We start from the raw sequence: 27,496 nt of genomic DNA on the forward strand, positions 1-27,496 counted from the left end.
TTCCGGGGCGCGGGCCGGCGCTGGCGGAGGCGGGAATGCTGGAGCCCGGAAAGCTGGAGCCGGGGCTGAGCCGGGCCGGGGCCGCTGCCATGGAGAGGTGAGGGGTGAGGGGCGCGGGGCGGGCGGTGCCCCGTCCCGAGCTGTGCCGTGTGTGATACGGGCCCCAGCGGAGCGGGCGCGCACAGCGCGGGCTGCGAGACGCAGCGGGGTGGGAGCAGCTGCTGAGGGTACGGGGGGCTTTTGTGTCACTCGGGAGCTTGGAGCTGCTTCTTGAGTATATCTATGGATTAACCAGGAGCCGTGAATTGCTCGGGGATCGCGGGGCCAGGCCTTTGCCAGGCCTGCTGAGGCATCACCGCGGTGCCTTCACAGCGCACCGGGAGCGGCTCCCCCGCGTCTGAGTAACTGGGAGCGGATTCTTTCTCTTCTGCAAGACACGTGAATATTTCCAATCTGTAGTGATTGCGTACTATAGTGATTGCGTGTATCCGAAGAAAAAATCAAACAGTGAAATCATGCTGTTCTTTCAAATTAACTTTTCAGTTCCAAATTGAATTTCATACCTTGTATCTCTTACTGACCTTTTTCTTCTTTTTTTTTTTTTTTTTTCTTTTTAATAGTGATAAAAAAGGTTTGTTGTCGTGTAGAAGGAACAAAGTGTGGGGTTTCGGGAAACATCGTTTCCCTGACCCGATAAGCAGTGCTAGATGTTCTGCAGAGGAAACTGGACATCAGTAGTAGAGTTGGAAATGACTTAACACTTTAAGTTTCCTAGTTGTGGAGTTAATTTGATGCAACAAAAACGTCTTGTATTTTCTGCTTGAATTCACTTGCTTGCTTTCTGTCTATGTTGCTGTTTTCTAGAAATGGTTTTGAAGACATGTTATCACCACTCGAGGCAGAGATGGTCAGACCAGGACGTAAGCAAGGCTCTCAGAAAAGAGTTTCTAGTATCCTTTTTCTGTAAAGAATTTTTGTCTTCTCTTTGACTGCTGCTTGCTGTGTTCACCAGATATATATATATATTTACTACAGCTATGATTTTAAGCATGTTGAGAATAGTTTTTGAATATACAGTAAGTAACTCTTTATACCCATTTAAAATGAAGGATATATGAATGTAATATGAAATTGTTACCTGACTTTTGAGGTATTCTGCAGCCAAAATTCTGCTATTGAGTTATCTCATATTTTCCCCTACTCTAGTCAGTTTTCTTTTCTGTGTGGTATTTTCATGCATTAAGAAGGAGAAAAGTTCAAAAGCAAAACTGTAATTACAATATCTAAAAACTAGTAGGGAGGGATGTTAATGACTGTGACTTAGGAAATCTGGATGAGTTTCATTTCGAAAAGTACTGCATTTTCAGCAACATAGTACGTTACTTGTCCTTTACAGAAGAACGTAGAAGTAAGCCAAAAGATGTAATTCTTTGCCTTTTCTCAAAAGTATTTCCTCTGAATGGAATTTTCTCTCTTCTCTTTCTTACATTGTAGTCTCAAACCATGTCAAAACTGTTGTAGTGATAGCTCAGAACAGATTATTCAAAAGATTTTGGGGAAAGTAAGAGATTGTTCTTGCCTATATGTAGATTGATTATTTTGATTGTGGGTTAAATGTCATGGCACAGATATTGCATTGCCTGTCTCCTAAACTTGTGCCATAATGTTTATATAGTGTCGTGTTTTATAGTTTTTCTTGGCATCTGAACTCAGGTTGATGTCCACCCAGAGAACTATGTGAGCCATAGCTGATTCCATGTCTGAGTTTTTGGAAAAGAAAAAGGAGTTTTCTTCTTTATAGCTTAATTTTATGGCTCTATGCTCTTTTGCAGATATTGTGTTACCAGTGATGATTCAGCATATCTTAACTGAACCTAATTGCTGACAGGAAGAAGAAAAGTAGTGCAACAGAGCACCTTGAACTGAGAACTTTTTTAAACAATTCATTCAAACTCAGATTTTCGTGTTTTGGTTGATGTAGCATAAAGCAGCTCTTTATGGGGCATAAAGATTCTCTTTGTTCTGAGCAGTTGTGAAGAGTCCCAGACCTGTTCTGTTCATATTTCTGAACTTTGCTTTGTGGTGTCCCTTTTAGCCCTCCAGCCTTAAGGTTCTGGTGAAACATTTTGTGACCTAGCTCAGGCTTATGAATGGGACTTTCTGTTTTACTCCGAAAGAGGTGTAATTTCCATAACATTTTTCCTTTCCAAGTAGTCACAATCATTTAAAATAGAGCCAAAAGCATGCTTAGGAGAGTGTTTCTTAACTTGTTTGTTAATCAGTTCTCACATCCCTGGATGACACTATTGGAAACATGACACCCAGAAGCCAGTTTCTTTCCCGAACTCCTAATTCATTGCTTCACCAGCCAGGTAAGACTGCTTGCTCTCTCACTGTTTAGTTAAAGTACTTACACACTTGTACTTCATAATTAATAGCAATTCATAAGAAGAAGGACATGGATATGCTGTAATGGGTCCAGTGAAGGCCCACAAAGTTGATTAGTGGATTGAAGAATCTGACAGATCAGGAGAGACTGAGAAGAGCTGGGATTGTTTATGGGAAAGAGATTGGGGGATCTTGTCAATGTATATAAATGATGGCAGGGAGTAAAAAGAGAGCCAGGCTCTTCTTGGTTGTGCCCAGTGAAAAAACAAGAGGCAATAGGCACAAGAGCATATACAGGGAATTCTGTTTAAACATAGGAAAACTTTTTTTCTGTAATGGGGGTTGAATGCTAGAACTGGTTACCCAGATGGTCTGTGGAGTCTCTGTCCTTGGAGATAACCCAAGCTGACTGGACAAGGTCCTGAGCAACCTTTTCTAGTTGACACACCCTTGGGCAGGGGACTTGGAACAGATGATCTCCAGAGGTTCCTTCCAAACTCAGTGTAGTGGGTTGATCCTGGCTGGATGCCAGCTGCTCACCAAACTGTTCTATGATTCCCCACGTCAGGCAGAACAAGGTGGGGAGAAAATGTAATTAAAGAGTCACAGGCAGAGATAAGGACAGGGAGAGATCATTCACCCATTATTGTCACAGGCAAAACAGACTCAACTTGGGGAAATTAGTTGATTAACAAACATATCAGAGTAGAATAATGAGAAATAAACCCCAAACTTAAAAACACCTTCCCTCTTCTGAGGCCTAACTTTACTCACATGTTTTATACCTCCTCCCCTGCCAGTGGTGCAGGGGATTGGGGAAAGAGAGTTGTGATTGATTCATCACAAATCATCTCTGCTACTCCTTCTTCCTCTGGAGGAGGACTCCTCACGCTCTTCTCCTGCTCCATTGTGGGATTTCTCCCACGGGAGACGGTCCTCCATGAACTTCTCCAATGTGAGTCCTTCTCATGGGCTGTAGTTCTTTACAAAGTACTCCAGTTTGGGTCCCTTCCACTCCAGCATGGGTCCCCTGCAGGGTCACAAGTCCTACCAGCAAACCTGGTCCTGCATGGGCTCCTTCCTCCCCAGGGCTACAGGTCCTGACAGGACCCTGTTTCAGCATAGGTTTCCCACGGGATCACAGCCTCCTTTGGGCATCCACCTGCTTTGGTGTGGGATTCTCCATGGGCTGCAGGTGAATCTCTACTCTACTGCTGACCTCCACAGGCTGCAGGGGGACAGCAGCTGTTTCACCATGGGCTGCACCACGGGCTGCAGGGCAATCTCTGCTCCAGCACCTGAAGCACCTCTTGTCCCTCCTTCTGCACTCACCTGGTTTCTACAGAGTTGTTGCTCTCACGTTTTCTCACTCCTCCCTCTGCTGCTGCTGTTCCCTCAGCAGTTTTTTCCCCTCTTAAATCTGTTATCCCAGAGGTGCTGCCACTACTGCTGAGGTGCTCAGCCTTAGCCAGCGGTGGGTCCATCTTGGGGCTGGCTGGCATTGGCTCTGCTGGACATGGGGGAAGCTTCTGACAGAAGTCACCCTCACTACCAAAACCTAGCTGTGCAAACCCAATACACTCAGCTACAAGGTGATTCTGTGATTTTGCAGTTAAACACGTTTCTGAAAATGGACAAAAAACACCTAGTAGCAGGCAGCATTTATGTTCATAAGTTATTTGCTTATGTTATTCCTGATTAACAATGAATTTTTGCCCTTTAGTTTTTAGAGTGGGTTTGAGCTTCATTTTCATTGTTTGGCACAAAAATGTGTCTGGTATCATTTCAGTTTCTCTGCTTTAGTGAGCAGTTTGTTTCCTTCTTTTTGCAACCTTCTTTTGATTTTGCAGTAGCTTCTGATTCTTCAAGATTGTCTGGTTTTGTAGTGTGACTTCAGATATTTTTCCATCGTTCTTTTTCTGTCAGGTTAATTTTGTTGCTGACCTTTCTGCATATTTATTTATTGGTTGGATCAGTTAATTATTCCCTCTCCACTAGCAGAAGAAGAAATTAGCACACCTTACAGAAAGGCTGTGGAACCACACATGGTGGCTAGGGTCAGGTTGCCCTGAAACCTCCCAGTCTCATCCCAAGTTCTGCATCAGTGGACCCATATTAGGAGCATGTTTGGGGATTCTTCCGTAACTGGCACTTGTGCAAAGATATGAAGCTCCAGAGAGACTGATTTTTCATGATTTTGCAAGGTTCCTGCCGAGTTCTGTGTAGCCCCTCCTTGTTCTTGTTTACTGTAACATCTATTGGCTTCTATTTTGGCAACCAGCAGCAAAGATAAATGCTGTTAGCATCAGCCTTCTTCTTGAGCAGAAGCTACTTATGTGTCAGCATTGTTGTTCTTAGTGTTGACTTGATGCTAAACATACTGTGAAAAGGTCTGTAATTTTCTTAGAGCCTCTCTCACTAGTTGTGGCTGAAATAAAGAAACGTGCCCCTTCCTTACATTTCCATGTCATCACCAGGGCTTACCTCCCCTTTCCCTGTCACAGTGTCTTCCTGTAATCTTTATTTTGTCATCATTCAGGCATTCATATTGGGAATTCCTCTTTTTTATCATCATCTAGCCAGTATGTTTTCCATCAAGCTCCAAGAGGATGGCTGCACCTTCTGCTGTTCTCTTTACCTTAGGCACTGGAGGGAAAAAAAAAAAAAGAAAAGTGCCATAGGCATTTGATCTTTTGCATCTAAACTGGATGGAGTCTGATGGAGCCCCAGGACATGCCCTTTATTTTGGTGTTGTGTATGCTGTTGTGGGCATTTTTCGATGCCTTGGATTTCAGGAGACCAAAAGGAAATATTAGTGATCTCAATGCTGACTGAAGCTGTCTTATTACCAGGAACTGCTGTTGAAAGTTGTACAAGCACTCCTCTCCCCAAATTGGCTACCAAAATGTCATTCCCTCTGCCACTATTGACACAGCTCCTGTCTGTCACTGTCTTGATGCAATCAGTATTTTTAGGTGGCTTCCAAAGCTGTTTGTGATTGATAAGGGGACCAAAGTAGCTATTGTCTTGATGGAAATTCTGTGATGTTTGGTTTGTAGGAAGGTCTGTTGTGGTGGATATCCCTGTTGTCATAGGATGTGGTATTTATTATCTTGCAAAGCAGTGTTTACTTGAGTTAGATATTCCTGTGAACACTAGGCACTGGATTGATGTGCAGAAGTATCTGGAGCAGATGTAATGCTTAGTAGAGCAGATTTGTGGTTGCCTTTTGCTTTAAGGATTTGGAGACGAATTTCCAAGAGTGACTGGAGATGCACTGCTCTTTGTGTTCATGTGTGTTTACCAATGAACTCTAGTAACTGAAGGTGTGTCACATATAAACCTCTCTCTTTCAGGTACTGCACTACATCGGAGCTCCATGAAGCCATCAGATATGTCTGCCATCCTGGGAACAGGAGGGAAATCTCCTCTGATTCTACCAACTTCTGGGCTTTTCGGCAATCTGTCCATGGTAAGATGGTTAGAGCGTCTTTTTCTCTTTTGTTCCTGTGAAACATAAGAAACTACAAGTTTACAGCGTTTCTGTGTTGTTTGCACCAAGGACAAACAGTGGTATAAGCTTCCTAGTACTACTGTTGCTGCTTGCTGCTGGTGTTATTTATTACTGTGTTGTTCTTTGAGAAGATGCAGTGAGGAATAATAGGAGGTTTTAAGGACTTTCCCAATACACCATGTGTGTTAAACTGGTCCTTATAACATCAGCTCGTGACTACAAAAATCCTGATATCGCTTGTTTACAAATTCTTTAAAGATAATTGTTCTATGTCAGCAAGTTAAAACTTGAGAATTTTTCTTATTTTAGCAGTCTCCAGTATTAGGCTTCATTTAGGTGTTAAAGTTTGGGCTTCAAAGAACAAGCTCTTCTGATGACTTTTTAGAGGACATTGATTATCTTCTACTCCAATGTTTTTGGAAAAACATTGATTGGAAAAGTTATCAGTAGGGATGCCTGAAGTATTTTATCTGTTTATTTTTAAATTAACTTAAAAGAAGTTTAGATGTCTTTTTGTATATACATTTTAATTAATTCTCCCTTTTAGTTGTTTCTTTATAAGTTATCACCTTCTAGGGCCTAGTTGATCAACATGTATACAGCTCTTAGCACTGGTACTTTTCCTCTGATTCAGAGCCTCTTTTAGCTAATGTTTGGTGAGTGGAATGCGTTTTTAGGTTAACGTTTAGTGCTCTGACTTGAATCCAGTTTAGATTAGTAGGGGAAATTTGGGACTAGGCAAAGGCTTTCAGAGGAGGGTGACAGGAAAAAGGACTTTTACTTGTGGAAATTTACTTGCTGGTAGATAAGAACACTCATCAGCCCTTTTTGTATTTCCCACAGAGACCTGATATGATCTTGCTGGAACTGTGTTTGTTATTTTTACTCTGTGGAGGGAGGACTATAGCATTCTGTTCTGGTTGGCTAGAGGGGATTAATGGCAGAGAGAGATCAGGCAAGAGGAGTACTGTGGGTAGAAACAAGAGTCCAGAAAAACAATCAGCCAGTGGCACATCTCTAAGTCTTTGTATAGTATTATTTGCTGCTGAGAAGGCAATTCTGGCATGGAAACACCTCTAGGAAGCTGTCCTGTCAGTGCAGTATATGTACAGTCAGTCTTCTGTTTTGGTCATTTTGCTGCTCTGGTGTCAGATATGTTATGAAATACCTCACCTGAAATACTCCCCACAAAATATAGGTATGTCTTTATTTCCTCCTTTAATATTCTGATACTTGCTATTATTTTAAACATATTGCTGCGATTGATCAAATGGCTTTGAGCAATTCACCAAGAAGGTTGAAAGACAGGTTAATGATTGATTCAAATTTTAGCTATTTTGCTTAACTTTTCACAGCTGCTTTAGAACCTGGTCAATATTGTGATCTTTTTACTTTGAAAGACTAGCTAAGCATTTAGCATAATAGAATATGAAAGTTTAGAGTGATTTATTTGTTTTACGATGAAAAGTGATACCTGATGTTCTAAAGTAGGTAGGTTTACTAGATTAACTTTTCCATTTTAGTTATTTTCAGGGGAAAAATGAGATTTTTCTTTTTCCAGATTAAAATTTGTCTTTTCAGACCTGTTTGTTAAAGGCATTAGTTGCACCTTATCTAAATGCAGTTATTTCACTATTAGTTTTTTAGGATTCTCTGTTTATATACTATTCATATAGAAGGAAAAAACGTGGAGCTAGGCTTGTAATATCTGAGATTGCGATTTATTTTCTTTACGTTCTTGTGGTTTTAGTTGGATGAAAGTAACTGGACAATGGCACTCTCGCCTCAGCAGACAGGAATGTTTGTAAATCCAGACCTGTCCAGTGTGACAGAAGATGTCACTATGAGTGCTGTACTGTTGCGTGAGGATGATCCTGGGGAAGCTGGTGAGACAATCTGGAGTTTTCATAATAATCTTATTTGTGGGATATAAATTTATATGTTTGGGTTTTTTTCTCTATTATTTTGCTGCTATTTCTTAGTCAAAAAGAGTCTGGTTGAAAAAGTTCAGAAAATTAAGCTGTTCCAGTTTATTGCAGTTTTGCGAATTTGTGTCTTCTGTGGAACCTGATGGAAAAAATGGGATGCTCTGGTGATGTCAGACACAACTGGATTAGTGGACTGTGGAGACACTCAAATGAGTTGGCTTTTAAAACTTTTGCAGATGACATATCCACAACAAAAGTTTTACAATTATTTTACTTAGTTCATAGCTTCTGTCTGTCTTGCTGTCTTAGCTGATAAGTTCTTATGACTTTATCGGATCTAAATAGTTGATATCATCATTGTTCTCATTTAAATTTGTGAAAGATGAGATGCCTTGTCATCAGAAGGATTTTTTTGTAGTCTGTTGGGGTTTTTTTATGAAGTTGCATCTGACTAATATGGCTTTTTTATTAAATCTGTCCTAGCTACTATGAGCATGTACTCAGATTTTCTGCATTCCTTCCTGAAGCATACATCAACTACCATTTTTGATCTTGTGGATGAGTATGAAAATATTTGTAACAGTCAGGTAAGTAGTTTACTTGCCCTTCTCAAAGCAGTATTGCTGAGAAGTCACAGTGCTTAACATACTTTAAATCTTCCAGCTGGTTGCAGTGTTACGAGTCATGCTAGCATTGAGTATCACTCAATGATGAACATCACTCTTTCTTCATACACTACTTTGGCACAGAAATACCCGTGGTGTAGCTTGCTGAATACTAAAAAATGTCTTCTGGCTGCCACTCCACTGCAAGTGTCAAGTGGCAACACACAGTAGCAGATGTATAGATGTTTTTCTTAATGTTAATAAACTGGATTAAAATGTACTTATTTTTCTCAGGTATAAATAAATAAAATCATTGTATTATGATGCTTTAAGTTTTCTGCTACGTTACTAACAAGCTGGCCGTAGAGGACTCAGCATTGGCTCTAAGGTGTCTCTGATTTTAGACACAGTTCTTCATTTGACTGGTCGTTTGATTGTCAGTTCAGAATCAGCAGGGATTGACAATCTGAAAGGAAGAAATTATGATGCTTCTGTCAGTAAGTGTTGATCACAAGAGAGGTGTGCAGATTAAGTTTTTTTAAGAGACTTCATACCTATGTCTGTGTTAGGAAAATTTGTTCTTAATGGAGGGTTGCTAGCCATCTTTTGTGCAAATGTATTACTGGGGCTGAGATAGAGAATGCTGAGATCTTTGATGAGGCATGTACCACAACTGTACAGGTTCTCAGGTAGGAAGCAGACAAGAGGAAAATAAATGTGAATTTGATTATTTTGTGAGACAGTGGAACTCCTGTTGGAGAATATGGATAACATTTACAAGGTCAGGGAATAATAGAGTGGGTGTTTTAAGCCCTGTGGAACGGAGGGGAGTTGACTGTATGTTGCCAAGGATGTACAAGAGTACAGTGAAAGATGCTGCTCTAAGGTGTAGCTTGGATGTTTCTGGTGGGGCTTGGCATCGAGTGGAGGGGCAGCCCTAAGCTATCGTGCTGCTTCTCAGCTGTACCCTCAGATTAGCCCAGTGGTTCCCAGCAGCCATAAACTCTTCATATTTTTGGGGGGGGGGGTAATAAAAGAGAACAGAAAACTGTGCTCCCCTCTTGCATCTTACTGGTACACGTATTCCTTTTCTCCAAATCTGTTGTTCATCTCCCACTTGAAAACCAATGACTATATTGATGCCTGATGAATTGGGTACCCCTGAAATATAAGAGATTGGGACTCTTCTTGGAAGTAGTAGGAGCTCTGGAACTAGCTACCAATGGAAAAGACTTCATTGTGTAGTGTTCTTCATAGTAAATAAAGGAAAAAATAGTAGAATTTTTTTGTGGTGATACTATAAATTATGTGGTAACCAGCAGATTGGGTTCCCTCATTTAACAGAGCTAGGAAGGAAAAAGTATCTTTCAGGCATGGATAAATGCATAAATGTTCTCACAAATACCATTAGGGCTAACTTCATGTTTGATATTGACGTAGATGGGAAAAAAGCTGGGGATTTTGGTGGCTGCAACCACTCTCTTGGTTTATATCCTCTAGTCTGTGTTAATGGGGTTTTTTTATTACTAATTAAGAGAATTTACAATGTATTGTCTACCTATTTTGAAGAGATGGTAATGAAACTGGGTTGTTGAAAGCATTTAGAAAAAAACTACACTGATGGGCAGTGTTAACTATGTATAAATTTATCTACCTCAGGTGAATATACTGGGGAAAATAGTTTATCGGGCAACTCCTGGACAGCAAAAGTTTTCCAAAACTGCCAGTGTCTTGTGGCTTCTTAAGCAGGAGATGGTAACTTGGAGACTGTTGTCCTCGCTTTATAGGTAATTCCTTTGAAAAGCGTGTTATGTTTTTGTACAGAGATGACTTTCTTGGATATGTTTTGTATGAGTTTGTACATAGGGAGTGAAGCAATTAAGTACCTATTAGCAAGCTGTTTATGGAACTAGGTTCTGATATATGTCTATTGATTATCTATTTACAGAAATGAAAGTTTTAAAGAGGACTGTTCTTATTACCTTTGCAACTTCTAGTATTTTTTTTTTAAATTTTGTAAATGTTTTTAAAGTATTTTTACTCATGCATTCTGTTAAATTTTCTCAGCTTTATTTTAATTGTTAACATTTTGCACTTTTATTTCTAGAGACAGAATACAGTCTGCACTGGAAGATGAAACTGCATTTGATATCACAGTGAGTGTGGACCTTTTTGGTTTTTTTTTTTAAGTGTCATAAGAAGCTAAATAAGCAAAATACAGGCTAAATGCTTTTATTGTACTTTTAGAATCTCAAAATTCAAAGGTGAAAAATGAGACTGATTTTTATCAAGACAAATATTAAATTATTTCGTATACTGTGAAGAGTAAATCTAAATATTCAGTTCTAAAGAGAGAATGCTAGTGTAAAAAATATTCTAAACTATTGTTTGTTTTATTTCCCTAAATATTCCACATACACTTGGAAAATCATAAAATACCATGAGTTAGAAGGGACCCACGAGGATCATTGAATCCAACTCCTGGCTCTGCACAAGACAAACCTAAATTCACTAGAAATAACTATTTATTTATTTTTAAAAGCTGCATCAGTAGCTGTAATGTTCCCATAAGTCAGAGATAATTTTGCTTTGGCTAAAAGAAGCACATGTGGTCTCAAACTGTCTAACCTTTGCAATTCTGATTACAGTTTATTTCAAGAGAAATTCAGGTTTTTTAGCGTTCTTGTTTCAGCTGTAGTCGTCTTGTCTATGTCAATACAGCGCTTCCAGTCTTTGCTGCCAGAATTGCTTAGGAAGACAAAACAATAAGTAAAAAGACTCTGCCTTTGTAAAATTTGTGATCACAGTTGCTTTCTTCTTGAAAATAAAATAGCTTACTCTAGAATTCCCAGTGCTAAGTTGTCACTGTTAAACACTGTTGTGCCAAAAAACCCCAGTCTCCTCTTATCTGTGTAATTTAGAAAAATGCATCTCCTGTTCTCTTTTTATTGCAAGTCTAATGGAAGCTAAATTAGTGCAGGAGATCAGATAGAAAGATCAGGGCTCTGGTTTTATTTTTTTGGTTTTTTTCACACTTGTTTATGTTAAATGTGCACATGATCTTGGAAAATCTCATCTTTTTAATGTATAGTAACAAATGGGATTTAGGATGATATGAGTGCAGCCAGTGGAATCCGTGGATCTACTGTGTAGAGTCTTTCTGTGGTCATAAATTTGTGAATTATATGCTGAATCTCATTATTACAGTTTTTAGTGTAACTGGATGTAAAAGATCATCCAAATAAAACAAGTTATAGTGTCATCCATTTTTTAAAAAGGGGGAGGGGAGAGATAGCATACTGAACTTGTAGAAAGTTTATGAATTACTATGTGTTCAGTTTGATATTCCTTTTTTGCAGTAGTTTTCTTTTCCATGAAGTAATAATCAGCTTTTTCTTAAACAGGTTTTAACTGCTAGTGAAAAAACAAATGTAGACAACTTGTTTCAGAAAGATTCACTTGTTCGACAAAGTCAGGTATGACGGAAAGTTTTTAATATGAGAATGAAAATAGATTAATGTTTATAACACTAATGGTCTATGCACTTTTTGAAGTTGTTTCTAATACTTTTTTTTCATATCACTTAAGTGTAGTATTCCTTGTATGCATAAAAATAATGCTCTCTAGTTTCTAATGGTCAGGATGTTTTTTCAGTCTGGCTTGGGGACAGTGAAAGGCTGAGAGCTGTTCCCAGTTGCAGTGTCTGTTACTGTTGATTGTGATTAATAAACTGTTAAATAGCACTGTAGTAAACTGCAGCATCCAATGAGAAATAGAGATTAAGTGCCAACAACCTTCATACTGGATCCTTAAAATGCAAGTGAAATAGTCTTCTGGATTTGTATGCCTTTTGGTTGCTGAGTAGATAACAAATAGATACAGAAATGAGAGGAAGACAGTAAAAGTATTATTTGTTACATATTTGCTTTAAAAATGCAATTTAATTTTATTCCAGCTGGTGGTAGATTGGCTAGAGAGCATTGCTAAGGATGAAATTGGGGACTTCTCCGATAATATTGAGTTTTATGCAAAAACAGTATATTGGTGAGTTCAGACTTTCTTTAATTATATACATGCTCTCATCAAGTGTAAGATTCACAATCACAGAATCGCTTTTGGAAAGTGGATTTTTTAAGTTGTTCATTGCATTCACTTCTTTTCTTCAAAGTCAGAGATGTAAAAATTGAGATTTCTTACCTGTCTGCTGAAGTATATCTTCTGCTCAGAAGTCAGTTACTGCATTTTAGGAAGCAAGGATGGAAGGAAAAACCATCAAACCAGTTTAAATTAATCTTAACATAGATGAGGATTACTTTTATGTGTTTCTCAGGTGGTCAGTTCTTTGTCTGGCTTTAATTTTTGCCTGTTGAAGTACTTGTTGTCCCTTTATGACCCTTCACTAGAAGCCATTATTGTCATCTTTATTATCACTGATGGATATGGCAGAAAAGACCAAAGACTACCTTTATAAACCTGCTTTTAATGGCCAGTGAATATAGGCTTTTGGAATCATGTTTATCCTAAGCTGAATTTCTGTCCTTGACTGAATTTATAGTGAATGCTAATGGGAAATTTTGCTTATGCAGAAATCAATTAATAGTTAAATACATGAATGATTGAAATAATGGATGCTTTTGAAAGGAATTAGAGATATGTGTATTGATTCCAATGCTTTTGAAAGGAATCAGAGATATGTGTATTGATTGCAATGTTGTACCTCTTGTGAAATGTTGCATTTTCACAACAGTAGCACAGTCCATAGTAAATCAACCAAACCAAGTGTCTGTTCTGTAAACATATTCCATGTAAGAAAAAATATCTTTCAATATTTGTGTCTTATTAAAAGATGCTTACTAAAAAAAGTTTTCTGTAAAACATTCCACTGCTTTCAGGGATAACACACTGCATACCCTGAAGCAGCGACAGTCAAGTACATACATTGGAAGTTCTCGAGCTCTGGTAACAGAGTTGGTAAGTATTAGATAAAAATAAGGCTTGATTTCAAAATATGTTAGAGAGAGCTATTTTCACAGCCTTCCATCAATTCTTAGATAGTTGTGCTATCTAAAAATCAGTACAGAAATTGTGAGGCAGGGCACCTCAAAAGTTCTTTTTGGGATCACTGTGGACTTCTGTTTTCTTTCAGGAGTCACTTCCATATCCCCACCCCCCATCACAAGTACTTGTGGCCTATTTGGTGAAGTAAAGGGCTTTATTATGACTTTTTATGTCTGAAAGATACTCATGTTCCTAACCAGAAAAGCTTAGAAAAATGTTTGGGAGCCATTGGAGCCATTACAAATAAGGGAATTCTGTCTTTATGCAGTGACTAGTACAATGAAACCAAGTCCTAAAGCAATTCTTTGAGAGCTACTATAGTAAGAGCTAATAGGAGAGAAGGCAAGAAAAGAAAGTACTGTCCAGCAGAACGAGGTAATGAACTGCCCCAGTGACAGCAAAGCAGTCGTAGAAGATTGATTCAATTGGGGAGTGATCTGAGGTTGTGAGTGGCTTAAGAAAATCTGTGTGGATTAAATAGGAGCGAGTGCCACTGTTGTAAAAAGCCTTCTCAGATAGAAGGTGGAGGAGGAGAAACAGTGGTAGATGGATAGACAGAAGGGGAAAGGATGTTTGAAGGTGAGAAGAGACCTGGAAGATGAGAAGTTTAGGGCAAATAACAAGGCAGTGGAATAAATAAATTGCATTGGCTTCTTTCAATAGGAACAGTGACAGAAGAGGAATAAAAGAAATGAGAGAGGAAAAACGGAAAAGTATCATGCTCAATATTACATGCATTGTACAGATTGTTGTGCAAACATGAAAAAATGAATCCAAATTATAAAACAGGGCAGGAATTTAATGGGAGAGACATATAGGCATTGTGTGGATGAGTGGTGACTTCTTTTCTCCCAGGATCCAGATGCTCCTATACGACAGAAACTGCCACTTGATGATTTGGACCGAGAAGATGATGCAAGGTTATTGAAGTATCTCTTCACTCTCATCAGAGCAGGAATGACAGACGAGGTAGCATAACTTTTAATTAAGTAAGATTTAAAATATCTTACTCTTAAAGCCAATGAAAAGCTGTATACTAAAATGTCTGTTTAAGTTTGGCTTGTGATGATTTTCAATTTGTTGTCAATATTGAGTGCTAAATTAGCATTTTAATGAAATCTTGCTTTTAGTTAAGTAATTTTGGGCATAGAGTAGATGTTATGGAAAAAATGTACTTTGGGGTTTTTTGGTTGTTTGACAATATTTTTTCACTCTTGTGGCTTGATACTAAATACTGCCAGAAAACACACGGAATGTTTTAAAGAACTTCCTGTGTTTATAATCATCAGTGGATTATCACGCATGTATATATAATGGCAGTTGAGTAAGGGGAGGGAAAGGGGACTTGAGAATCTTGTTGCAAAGACCTTAGTCTTAGGAATATGGTTACTTGCTCATATTCTGTTCCAATACAGCACACATCTATTCATTGTCTGATATTATGGGAATGTGAGCATATTGCTGCAGGGCATTACGAACATGAATATAAATTCACAGCTTCAGTTGGGGTTCTAAGTCAAATGGAAAAGTAGATGACTGCATGAAGGGATGGATTATACATATAAGCAGCAGGACAACACTTTAAACTTATCAGAAGGATGTGTAGTAGCTGTTTAAGCTAACAAAGATGAAGCTGTAGCACATTTCTCACATTGCTATAAATACTGACTGAAAAACTGAAAAGTTTGGTGAAAAAAAAAAGTGAATGACATTTACTTTGAAATCTTTCCATTGTTTTGAGTTTAAGATCCTCTGTGCTTATTTCTCACATACTAGAATCTACACAAATTAACTATTTTAATAATGTTCACATTTTTAAAGAAGAAACTGGAGTTTTTCCTACCTTAAAGTGTGTTGCTGAGAAAATCCATTATTTTTCAGGCACAGCGCTTATGCAAACGATGTGGTCAGGCCTGGAGAGCTGCAACTTTGGAAGGCTGGAAATTATATCATGATCCAAACATAAATGGAGGTATCTGCTCCAAAGTGCATTTGAGACAGATATAAAAATAGAGCAGAGGGCTTTCTCTTAATATCTGTCTGTGGCAAAGAGAAATAGCTGTTTCTTAAGAGCCTTTTTCGTATCTAAAATATTTTCCCATGTCTGTTAACGTGTAAAAACTAATTTGAAGAAAGTACGAGTTTACTGAATTCATCTAAATATGTTAAAGTCACTTTCTTTTTTAAAATCAGCCATAATCACTAGGAAGTAGACATCTCAGAGTTCCAGACAGATCTTCTCCACCTCCATATAATACTTCAGTCTGTATTTTCTTAACATCTGACTTGTGCTGTCTAGTACACATTTTGTTGCTTACAAACTCAAATTGGACTCTGTATCTTCAGAAAGGTGTAGTAGGGCTGGAGTTCAGCAAATGCAAGTGCAGGAAATAGAGATGCTTTTTAAAATACTTGAAAATTATTAAACTACCTTTTTCCTTGGTACTAAGGTTCCTTGAACACGGTCCCATTTATAACACAGTGCCTTGCTTCTCTCTGTGCTCAGGACATTGCAGGATTTAGCAAGGAATTTAAGAACAAGTCTAAGTGTTGGGTATAGGTGGGAGTGGAAGGCATAATGCTTTCCTACTTTTCAAATCCCAATAGCCTGTCACTTTTATCTGCATGCTACACCAGTGTCCTGGGCTTGTTTTGAATCTACCTACCTAACTTGCTGTTATATGGGTTTGAATGCCCTCATGCAGGTGCATGCAAAATAGCAGCACTGAAACAGTGACGTTTTTTAAAAGTTTTGATTCCTTAAGATATAAAAATTCCTTTTTTTTCCTTAACTTTGTTGTTTTTCCAAATGTTGACATTGTAGATACACTATAGCCAAAACAATAATTTTCTTCAAAGCTAGATAGCAGCCAAGCTTTAAAAATACTGTAACTTATAGATACAAATTTACCAAACTTCCCAGAATAGCCACCTTGTGACCCAGTCAAAAGCATCAAAATGCTTTGGGAAGAGTTTCAAAGCTATTGAAATTGGGTTAATAACAGAAAATAGGCTTTACCTGTTACTGGGTTCTCTTTTTTTAATAGCATTTTTTTTCTTTTGTTCCTCGCACCCTCTGCCTTTTTTTTTTTTTATTATTATTCTTTGCATGTAGGAAAAGAGCTGGAGCCTGTTCAAGGCAATCCATACAGGTGCATTTGGAAAATTTGTTGTTGGCGTATGGCTGAAGAGGTAAGATAATGCTGGTTTGCTTGATATTAACACATGCATTTGAACTTTCCTGAACTCTGAAACATGATTTTAAGTAAACCTACCCTCTCTGTGTTTGCTGCTTATAGGATTTACAATTAATGCTTCTAAGAGGACTTCTGAAATAACATATTTATGTACTGTAGTGAGAAATCTACATAATCAGCAGCAGTTTTTCAGGAAATGAGTTCCTTTTTTTTTCTTGTTGAAAGTAAAACCACTGACACTTTGACTTTCATCTTGACTTAATTAAATGAGAAAGGAAAAACATTACTTTCTTTCCAGGTCAATATAGATTTTTCAGGTAAGTTACAAGGGGATGCTAGTGAAGGGAAAGTCACTTGCTATTCTTGTTTTGGCTCCTTGTGTCCCCTGTGATTTTCTATTTGTTAAATGGAACATTTTCCAATGGATTAATCTAATGTAAAGTGACTAGAAAACTTAAATGCTTTGTAATTAAAAGTTTGGGTATTTTTACTATTTATTTTAGGAGCAGTTTAATAGGTATGAAAGAGCAATCTATGCAGCCCTGAGTGGAAACCTCAAACAGGTAGGTCAAACCTCCTAGATTGTTTGGTAGTTGTGCATTTTCTTTTTCGTATATGACAGTGATATCATCAGATTTCATCAGAAATATTGCAATTACTGGTTATTGTACTTTTAAAGATGTAGTAAACAGGACAATGGCAAACACTGCTGCTCCTTGTAGGACTGTGTCTTAACTAAATATATGATAGTCTTTTCTTAGTATTATTCCTGCTGACTTTTCAGTCATCCTGCTTTGATATGAAGGAAAGGCTGCTGTTCGTGATGGTTATTAGTCTGCTTTGGTGCCCAAAAATCTGATCCTAAATTATAGTTGCTGTGTTTGGGAGATAGTTCTCCCTCTCTTGATAATTTTTGCTCTGTTTTTTTTAATCTGTAGCTTCTTCCAGTTTGTGATACCTGGGAAGATACTGTTTGGGCATATTTCAGGGTCATGGTGGACACTCTAGTTGAACAGGAAATACGAACCTCCGTGGTAACTGCAGAGGAGATGGAAGAACTCCCTAGAGACTATTTAGAAACAAAGTAAGTTTCAAGTAAAATTATGCTCCTACACTCAACAAAGCATCCTGTATGATCTCTTTGGAATATTCAAGGTAATGTTTTTTGTCTTTTCTCTCCTACTTTGAAGCTGGACTTCTGAAAAGGTTTTTGAAGAACTTCAGGCAACAGACAAAAAGGTATGTAATAATTGCAGTGTTTCTCCTCCCTGTTTACCATTTTTAACTAATCACAGGGTTCTGTTTTTACTGCACTATTTGATGAAATGCTCAAATATGCACAATGATTAATTTTATATTTTCTACCTCTATAATGTGTTATTTCTCAATTCAAGTATATTGCCACCTTTTAATGATGAAAATTATACAGATTTTGTCTTGCCCTGTATCTGCCAAACCAGCTGCATGTGCTAAAGAAACAGCTGACTGTCAAGTGGTTTTGGATATACAAAGCAGACAAGAGTAAATCAACTATTTAACCCTGACAGAATGTTTGAAGATTGATTACATTGCGTTTTCTTTATAGGAGGTTTGTGTGCATATTTCAGAACAGACCTTTCAAAATTCAAAAGCATGTTTGCTTTTGCAATGATTAAATTGAAACTACACTTACTTTTATTTGATGGCATGGACACATATTGCTAAGACAAAGACATGCAGTCAGCTACAGATACACCCAGCCACATTTGCCATTGCAACACAGTGCAGTCCTCACCATATAGCAAATTTACAGGTGTGTTTGGATTGCATTTCTTGTATTAATGCATTAATTCCTCTATAGCGGAGGAAAAAAAATATCTTCTTCCTCAAGTAGCTTTCACAGGCCTTTCCTTAGGGATTTATTCACATTATTCTGTGACTTTGTAGAATCTGTTATCTGTAACATCATTGTTTATTCTCCTCTTCAGAGCAAAAAGCCCTTAGTCTTGGATCTCTTCCATGAAAGTATTAACTGCACAGATCTATATTCAGGTTCTTTCTTTCAGTTTGTCGATATTCTTGTAATTTGACATGGAGATAGCAAGTGCCTTTTCTCTTGGTCTTTATGAAGAATACCCTTTGAAATAGGATAGCTTTTTTTTTCCCTGAGGAACTTTTGCTTTATTTATAAGTTTGTTTTCTTCATACATTTTATTCAAAGTTTGAAATTTCTTTTTCTGTCTCCAGAGGGTTATAGAGGAGAATCAAGAACACTATCATGTGATTCAGAAATTCATTATACTGGGAGATGTGGATGGTGAGCTTTTCTCTAAGTGATTTTTAATTGTCAACTGACTACATTATTTTGAGTGACCTTTCCAGAAACTTTAATGTGAATGGATTAGAAGCACGCAGTAGGCAAACTCCGCCTTAAAGCTGAGCTCTAAAACAGTAGGGACTTTGTGTAGTTTGACTTTCTGCAGTTTGACATATAAGGTAGTTTTCAAAGAAGTCATGAAATCATGTAAATGTGTTAGGATATATGCAAGACTTTTCCTGAGAAATGATAAAATACATACAGTAGGGATTTAAGCCAAGTCTTTCCAAAATTATTGCTGTTCTGTTTTGTTGGACTTTTGAGGCTAAATTGCATTTATTGAATAAATGCGTAATTTTGAAATATTTTTTTGGGTTTTCCCCCGTGATACGGCTAATACAGACATTTCCTTGGTGTCTGTAGGTTTGATGGAAGAATTCAGCAGGTGGCTTTCCAAAGACAGAAGTGTGCTCCCAGGACACCTCCTTCGTTTCATGACGCATCTTATTCTGTTTTTCCGCACTCTGGGTATGCAGACTAAGGTAAGTTCTCTTGTATTTGATTTGTTGTCATAGCAGTAGCTAGTCTTTGAAGTAGAAGTGCTTGTGTGCAAATGACAAAACAACATAGAGGGATGGTAAATTACTTCCAGGCCGATGAGGAGCTGTATGCTTAAATAGTGTATTTGTTGATCTTGGAGCCCAAATACAACAGCCAAAATGAGAAAAGAGCATCCTCCTCTCCTCCAGTTCAACTTAAAAATTGTTTTTTGAGGATGGTGGATTTTACTCATAAGCCCTTCATTGAGAAGGTCCTGACTCAGACTTCAGTGTTAGGCTTCTTCATAGCAGCCAAAATGTTTTGAATATAACCTGTTCTTATAGACAGTTGTTGGAACTGTATGCGTTGCTGCTGTAAGCTTATATATGTTTTTGTTTGAGGTAGTTAGTACTAGCTGAAACTTTCATATTATCTCAAAATATGAACTAAGTATGGCTTACTAGCTACCTAGCCTATTTATGCTAAATATGCAGATGGGTCACATATCTGTAATTACTCTTTTCTGAGGAAATCACAAGTAATTACAAGCTCTCCTTTTCTACTATTTTAAAATTTAGAAGCCCTTATGTAACAAATAGGTTTCTGAATGTAACATCTTTTGACAAATGGCAAATGTGTCTTTTCATTAGATGATTTAAACACAGCTCTGAGTTATGATGTTTATTCATGCCTCCAATCATTGTTTTATTCCCATGTTGAAATTTATTTTGAAATCAGTTAACATTTAGCTAAATAAGAGGAATGTGCGTGTATGTATGTATGTATGTATATGTACTAATTTTTTAGCCAGACATAAAATTTGACAGAGTAGGTCTTAGGCTAAAGTGTAGTACAACTAGCCATTAGCATATGTTTAACAGAGGGGACAAAAAAGGGGCAATTTCCTACATGACTTCCCTTGTGAGATTGTGAATAACTGTTGATTCTACCTCCAGAATTTTGAGTAGGTGAATTTACTGGACAGCTCAATCAACCCTCAGTAGACTTCAGGGAGAAGAGGCAGATGTGCAGACTTTTGCAATGTTCATTATTTGTTGTTTGTATACATTTCATATCAGTATATGCTTAGATGAAGGTCTTTAATTTACATATATAAAAATAAAATTATAATTCTTGACAGCAACAAACACTTGAGTCTTGGCTAAAGCTGTTCCAGGTGCTCAGACTATACTTTGGTTGTTTAGTATAGGCTATTATTTAGTATAGTATAGTATGAGCAAGGTGATATTTATACCCTATTACATTATAATTTTCTATAATAAAACAGTGCCTGTAGTACACTGCAATAGTAATCTGTATGCCTGACATTTTGTTTATTAATTTAAAAAATATAGTAAAATGGAAAGAAATAAAAAATATTTAAAAAGTAACATCCCAATTAGACTAAAGACTGTATTATCGAGTTGCTGAAAAAGAAAATCCTTGAAACACTAAATCTTTGAATTAGAAGATCTATTTCTTTTTAATTACTCTCCAAGAGAAACAGTTCTTCCAGTTGAACCTGTTTGTGTAGATGACTGAAGCAGGAATAAGGAAATAACCTTGTTCTGTTTTAATAGTGTTAGCCTGTAAAGTATCTTTTACTTTATTTTCCACATTATCTGATTTAAAATTGAATTTATATTTGTTTGCAATAAGGAGGAAGTTTCTGTTGAAGTCCTAAAGACCTACATTGAGGTAAGCTTTCAGAAATACAGTTTGCTTTCTCTAATGTAATTTAGACATAAAGGAGGAAGAAAAGGAAACTTAAGGTTACAGGATGAAAAGAGATATGATGCAGCTAATGCTCTCTTCTGGAGAGATACATGGAAGCTTGCCTAATACACAGAGTTTCTGTCAGCAGTTCTTAAATAAGAGACCATTTTATTGATCCTTGTTTAGAAGCTGAGTGGAATTTTCCTATATCAGGATAAAATAATCAGAAGTTTGTTATACACTTACGTTTTTACCTAATACATGTTTTTACTTAAGTGTAAACACACGCGTTTACACAGAGGAATATAGTATGTTTATATATTATATATATATGTATATAGTAATGGATATCTTCTATATATTTGCTTCATATATATTTGCTTCTTGTTCTGTATATTTGCTTTTTATTCTGCAGCGGATGGTATCTGAGAAGCACACAGACTTAATAGCATTTTATGTGAGCCACCTGCCCCCAGAGCTCGCCGTTGCTCAGTATGCTTTATTCCTTGAAGATGTTACTGAAAGTGATCAACGCCACCACTGCCTTGAGTTGGCAAAAGATGCAGGTGAGAGATCCTGAAATTCCTATTATCATTTTATATCCTAGGTTCTTTTGTGTTTTTGCTCCAAGACCTAGCTACAAATATGATACTTTTTCCTTTCTGTGTCTCTCTATTTTTCAATTAAATAAAATTAATTTACTGATCACTTCTTCAAGGTATATAATGTGTTTTAACTATAGGTATATAATGTGTTTTAACTAAGTTGGAATTGAAGTTATTTTCTGAATTAAACTAAATATCACTGGCTGCTGGATTATGTCCAAACACAGCAAGAACTAAATGCCAGCTGCCTGTTTCAAATACAGGTTCTGAAGGTTGATGTGATCGTATTATTTCAGAGAACTATTTATAAAAATATATACCTGTTTGTGGATTTAGGAAGGTTATGAGTATCTCAATTCTTCTGTTCTATTTATAGTGCATTTTCTTAGCCGTGGTGGGTTGTTTGCATTAATGGTGATCTTCCTACCAGGCCTATACGTCAAACCGAAAGGGACTACAACAAAGCAGCATACTGTCCATTGCTTGACAATTCCTCTGTGCCACTCAAAATTCACAAAGAAATAGATTTACTGGAGATTTCAGTGTCATAACTTCTCTTCAATCATTTTTCAGTCATTTTCCTTTAAACTGGGCTAAGGCTTACAAAAATAAAACATCCTGCTTAAGCATCTGTAAAAGAGCTATTCTGAGCTTTTTCTGGTACATTCCTGTCAAATCATGGTCTTGCTGTCAGAACTGTAGGAATCAGTGGTCTTAGCAAATATATCTATATGCTGGTCCTCAGCACAGACTGAAAAACTTGTTAGTTGTCTTGTTATTTTTCTCATATTTTATATTCTCTCATATCAAATATCATTCTTGTAAAATATCTGCAATAAATTACACAGCTTAAAGGCTTAAAATTTTTTCTGACAATATGTGTGTGAACAGACTGATAAGAATTACCAGTAGTAAGGAATAAGATCAGCAGTTGGGAGTCTGAAATTCATTTTTTGTCAAGTTTGAGTTCATGGTAGTTCTTACACAGTTCTTTCTTAACCCAGGTCTGGATGTTGCAACCATAACAAAAACTGTTGTTGAAAACATCCGCAAGAAGGATGCTGGTGAATTCAGTCACCATGACCAAATGCTAGATACAGGCACAACAGAGGTGAGTACACTTTGCAGAGCAGATATTCCAGTTTGCAATCAACTGTGGAGTCTTCGAAGATGTATGATCCATATGTCTTTCAACAATGGTGAAAATTGCCTTGAAAAAGCCTGTTGGGGAAATGTCCTTTCCATGTGACCGAGTGAGGATATTGCACAAATCCGTAACTTCTGTTTCTGCTACTCCTTGATCCTTGTGTGTGTGTTGGTCAGCAGCCATGTCTGTGTGCAGACATCAAGTGAAGATAAAGCCCATGAAATGACTGCAGCAAACTACCTCATAGTTGAGAGTAGGATGTTCTTGTAGCTTCTATGAATTACGAGGATTAATACTGTGGATCTCAGATGTGCCTTGTAACATGCTCAAGTGATATTTCTAGATACAGCAGATGCTGCCTTTACTGACAGTTTCCTTTCACCGCTATTGAGCGTTGGCTGGATCCAACTCAGTACTTTAGGGACAGTGAGGTACTGTTAATAGCCTGTATTCAAAGTGCTGCTTAGAAAGCAACTGATTGTTTGCAAATTTTTGGCAATTTTTTTGCTGTTCAGTACAAAGTTTAAGCTGTCTAAGACAAAAAGGTAGTTTATCTAACACAGGAGGTGCAAGCTGATGGCACCTCTGAAGACTATAGCAAGGGCTTCATAAACCATATTTGTACAGTGTATTCATATTAAAGTTTGATGAAAATGCATTGTAATCCATAAAAAATTTTGAGAGATGATGCTCAGTATCTTGGGAACACTTGTAAATTAATTTTTTTATTATTCCATATTGCAGATATTGTTTTCTAAGCTTTTGAATGGAGCAATCCTTCTTACCATGTTGTAATGCTTTCCAAACTTGTGTATTTCATTGACCAGATTTAATGTGTGTAACATCAACTGTATTTTTGAGATGGTAGTGAATCTCTATGTTGGTTTTTACAGGCAGATCAGCTGAAAATAGATGTGATTGACTGGCTCGTATTTGATCCTGCACAGAGGGCAGAAGCACTTAAGCAAAGCAATGCAATCATGAGGAAGTTCTTGGGTACTAAGCTTCACAAATATTGTAGACTTTTTAAATGTTGGTTTTGTTCTCTGGCTCTTGGCACTACATTTGACATAATTTTGAATCTAGTCTATTAAAAGCATGGCTTTGCCAGCTTATGAAAATAAGGCATGGAAATTGCAAAGCTGTTGATACCCAGTTCACATTCTCATAGCATCCAAGAAACATGAAGCTGCAAAAGATGTGTTTGTGAAGATTCCCCAAGATTCTATAGCAGAAATATATAACCAGTGGGAAGAACAGGGAATGGATACTCCACTTCCAGCTGAAGATGACAATGCTATACGGGAACATTTATGTATTCGTGCGTATTTGGTGAGTTTCAAATATACAGTATTCCAAGTTATTACTTAGAAATAATGGTGGGTTTACCTTGGTGGTTAAAGACTAGCTTTGTCCATTTAATTTAACTTCTGATTTTTGGATGCATTATAGCTGTGCATGTAATGACATTCTGGTTATTATATGAGACAAAAATGTCCAAACACTGTTTCCAATGCAATCCAGGAAGCCCATGAAACCTTTAACGAATGGTTTAAACACATGAACTCAGCTCCACAGAAGCCATCTTTGTTACCACAAGCAAGTTTCACTGAAAAAGTGGCCCATGAACATAAAGAAAAGAAGTATGAGGTAAGTAGAAGTGCAAGTTATTTACTGCAAACTTTTATGGTTTTGCTTAGGAGGCAGTCTTAGTTCAGTGAAACAGAGTAGAAGACTGCTATGTCATATTGCTTAAGAACTCTATTATAAATGATTCTATTTTTAGGTTGAAGGGAGTAGTATAAGACAATAGAATAATAATGGCACTGCACAATAAATTCTGCTTTTTTAATATGACTTAGCTTTACATAAGATATTGTAATGTAGTTGTAAATATTCATTATAATCTGTTGATTGTCAGTGTTATTAATAAATCTGAGCACTTGATTTTGCTATTAACTCTTTATTCTTGTATTTATCACCTTTTGTTTTCTAAAAGATGCAGCAGTTTTGTTTTGCCAAAAGTTCTTTTGCGTGCCTGACCAGTATGAATATACTGTGTTCAGTTAATACAAATGTTTGTTTTATAAGCATGGCAGAATAAGTTGTTTAAAATTATGTGCCTCGAGAGGCTTTGCTTCTGAACAATTTGTCTGACTCTGGACAGGGAATTAAGCAAGGATGGAAATAGCTGTTAGCAGCAGGTTTTAAGTTTTAGCCACTGGCTGAAGATTCTAATTTGAATTGGAGTTGCATGCTGGTGAAGAGTCTGTTTTAAAATAGCCTTGGAAATCATCTTGTTCTGCAGTAGTTTATTTTTTGTTTCTTTGCCAGATGGATTATGGCATTTGGAAAGGCCTCTTGGATGCTCTTACAGCTGATGTTAAGGAGAAAATGTATAATGTGTTGCTGTTTGTTGATGGAGGATGGATGGTTGATGTTAGAGAGGTAAAATAAATTTTTATATCACAACACAGACCACAAAGCACAGATTGTACCCAGTTGTACCCTTGTCACCTTTAGTTTGATGTGTTCCTGTTTAATTTGCTCTGGCCTTGCTGTGACCAGTTACAGCTTGCTTCCCCTTCAGTTACCATACAAATCGTATCTGACAGTCCAGTCTAGGCTGGTTAGTCCAGTTTTCTGCCTCTGATGCTACTAATTATGTGGTTATGCTGAGTTGCCTTTTAAAAGTAGATTTTCATAATACTAATATGCTGTATTACTCTGGTTAGGATGCCGAGGACGACCCTGAACGAACACAGCAGATGATTTTGCTGCGTAAGCTATGCCTGCCAATGATGTGCTTCTTACTGCACACAGTGCTGCACAGCACAGGGCAGTACCAGGAGTGCCTGCGCCTGGCGGACATGGTCGCCTCTGAGCGGCACAAGCTTTACACGGTGAGTTAGTGAGGGCTGCAGGCAGCTCAGCTTTCATTTAAAGGCTCCGTGGGTTGGCTGTGTAAGAAGCTTCTATATAGAGAGGAAGATGCCATATGTTCCTTAACATCCTAAGTTTCTTTATCGCTTCCTATCAACGGCAAGTAGTAAAGGGTTTCCTTGTATTCTGACTTAAGGAATCGAAGAGTTAACTTTGAAACGCTGAAGATGATGGCCAGTGTTTTGACAAGCAGTTCTTCTGAATACTGCAGTTACTAATTTTGGGATGGGAGTTTAAAGGTTGGACTCCATGATCTTAAAGGTCTTTACCAACCTAAACAAATCTGTGATTCTAAGTTGAGCTGCAGAATTGTAATTGATTTTACAATAACATTTCATTTCAGAAATGTATAAGCAGGTTTGCACTTGTTTACCCCTAACCTTCTTTTCCTCCTAAAGCCTGGAAAAAACCTCAAAATGAGACAGAGCTATCTTGAGCCTACCTTCAGGTTTTGGATGCTGCTACTAGCTTCCTGTGCCTTACTAAAGGTCATTCGGAAGTGCCTGATGCTCACACTATCTTGAATAGAAAGAAATAAAAGGGAAAAAATAGTAACTTAATTAACCACCATTGCTTTAATATCAGCTATATTCATGGCAAATAAATATAACTATTATGTTTGGGGTTTTATTATTTATTCTTAGGTATTTTCAAAAGAAGAACTCAGAAAGCTTCTGCAGAAGCTGAGGGAATCTTCTCTGATACTTCTGGACCAGGATCTTGATCCTTTGGGATATGAAATTCAGTCATAGGTTTTCATGTAGATACCTACAAAAACTTCTGAGCATGGACATTCTGGTTACATTAAAAAACAAACCAACAAAACCATTACTTGGACAAATTGTTCTGATTTTTTGGGGGAAACCTCCAACTCTCAGATTTCAATGTAAACTTGAAAAATTCTGACCAACTTCAGAGATTTGTTAAACAACCTTTTTCATAATTTTTTTCCTAATAAAAGTGCTTCAAAAAGAGAAAATGTTTGTTTGTTCTAATCTGAAATGTCATTATATAAATATGGTGATTGTATGAACCTCTTTGCTATGTGCCAAAAAGAGCTGCCCATAGACTGGAAACATTACTTGGCAGGAAAAGAATGTGCATGGGTACAGTGAGGAGAAAAGTGAGACTGCAGGAATGCGTACATGGAAAGTAGGGGAGAAGAAAGCAAACACCTGGGGCTGCAGGAAGGGAACACCAAAAAACAAAAAGTGAGGGGCTACGTCCAGCCCTTCAGAAGAGAAGGAAGCCTTGCTTCAGAGCTTGTGCTGTTCTACTGTACATCATGGAATTGCTAAAATGCTGCTGAACCAAAGCAAGGATGATCATATATGTTGAAACTCCTGAGATTTTGTAGTTTATTTAGAAAGCTTGTTCTGACCATGTTTATTTGTGTAAACAAACATTTAGCTGCCTTTCCCTTAACGCGAGAGTGCAGAGGACACGACTGTAGTGGAGTCAGGCAAGGGCTCTGGCTCCTTCACCCAGTCGGTGTCTTCTGACACCTGACAAAGAACTTCGTTTGTGCTGTACCTGTCTACCTGCACTTTCGTGTGTGT

At 37.5% G+C, this 27,496-nt stretch overlaps 1 protein-coding gene and 1 long non-coding RNA gene across 3 annotated transcripts; one reads left to right on the top strand and one right to left on the bottom strand.

The window, feature by feature from the left end:
• NUP107 (nucleoporin 107) lies at nucleotides 1-26,911 on the top strand. Of its 2 annotated transcripts, none has more exons than XM_032688816.1 (28): nucleotides 1-97; nucleotides 865-950; nucleotides 2,283-2,372; nucleotides 5,745-5,860; nucleotides 7,653-7,788; nucleotides 8,314-8,417; nucleotides 10,095-10,222; nucleotides 10,543-10,591; nucleotides 11,840-11,911; nucleotides 12,391-12,479; nucleotides 13,328-13,406; nucleotides 14,349-14,462; nucleotides 15,375-15,465; nucleotides 16,609-16,685; nucleotides 17,194-17,253; nucleotides 17,629-17,774; nucleotides 17,881-17,929; nucleotides 18,917-18,986; nucleotides 19,410-19,528; nucleotides 21,186-21,224; nucleotides 21,658-21,808; nucleotides 22,852-22,958; nucleotides 23,888-23,990; nucleotides 24,166-24,326; nucleotides 24,519-24,644; nucleotides 25,329-25,442; nucleotides 25,730-25,897; nucleotides 26,582-26,911. In XM_032688816.1, the coding sequence occupies exons 1-28, from the start codon at nucleotides 36-38 to the stop codon at nucleotides 26,687-26,689; spliced, it is 2,814 nt and encodes a 937-aa protein (XP_032544707.1). In that variant the 5' UTR covers nucleotides 1-35; the 3' UTR covers nucleotides 26,690-26,911. The 2 variants fall into 2 exon arrangements, with proteins under 2 accessions (XP_032544707.1, XP_032544708.1); XM_032688817.1 differs by lacking the exon at nucleotides 1-97 and adding an exon at nucleotides 153-227.
• On the bottom strand, nucleotides 8,733-15,496 carry LOC116787314. Its single transcript, XR_004357242.1, has 2 exons — nucleotides 15,337-15,496; nucleotides 8,733-8,901 (listed from the first exon to the last, which is right to left on the bottom strand). It is a non-coding gene; the product is annotated as an uncharacterized LOC116787314 (long non-coding RNA).
• Nucleotides 26,912-27,496: the final 585 nt, after the last annotated feature.

The sequence above is a fragment of the Chiroxiphia lanceolata genome, chromosome 5, assembly GCF_009829145.1.
Source record: "Chiroxiphia lanceolata isolate bChiLan1 chromosome 5, bChiLan1.pri, whole genome shotgun sequence".
NCBI lineage: Eukaryota > Metazoa > Chordata > Aves > Passeriformes > Pipridae > Chiroxiphia > Chiroxiphia lanceolata.

What these genes read in the sequence shown, in the direction of transcription:
- NUP107 (XM_032688816.1), top strand. Translation starts at nt 36, where the DNA reads ATGCTGGAGCCCGGAAAGCTGGAGCCGGGGCTGAGCCGGGCCGGGGCC. An exon ending in GGGGCCGCTGCCATGGAGAG is followed by an intron (nt 98 to 864) that starts GTGAGGGGTGAG and finishes GCTGTTTTCTAG; the next exon opens with AAATGGTTTTGAAGACATGT. An exon ending in TGAGTGGAAACCTCAAACAG is followed by an intron (nt 17,254 to 17,628) that starts GTAGGTCAAACC and finishes TTTAATCTGTAG; the next exon opens with CTTCTTCCAGTTTGTGATAC.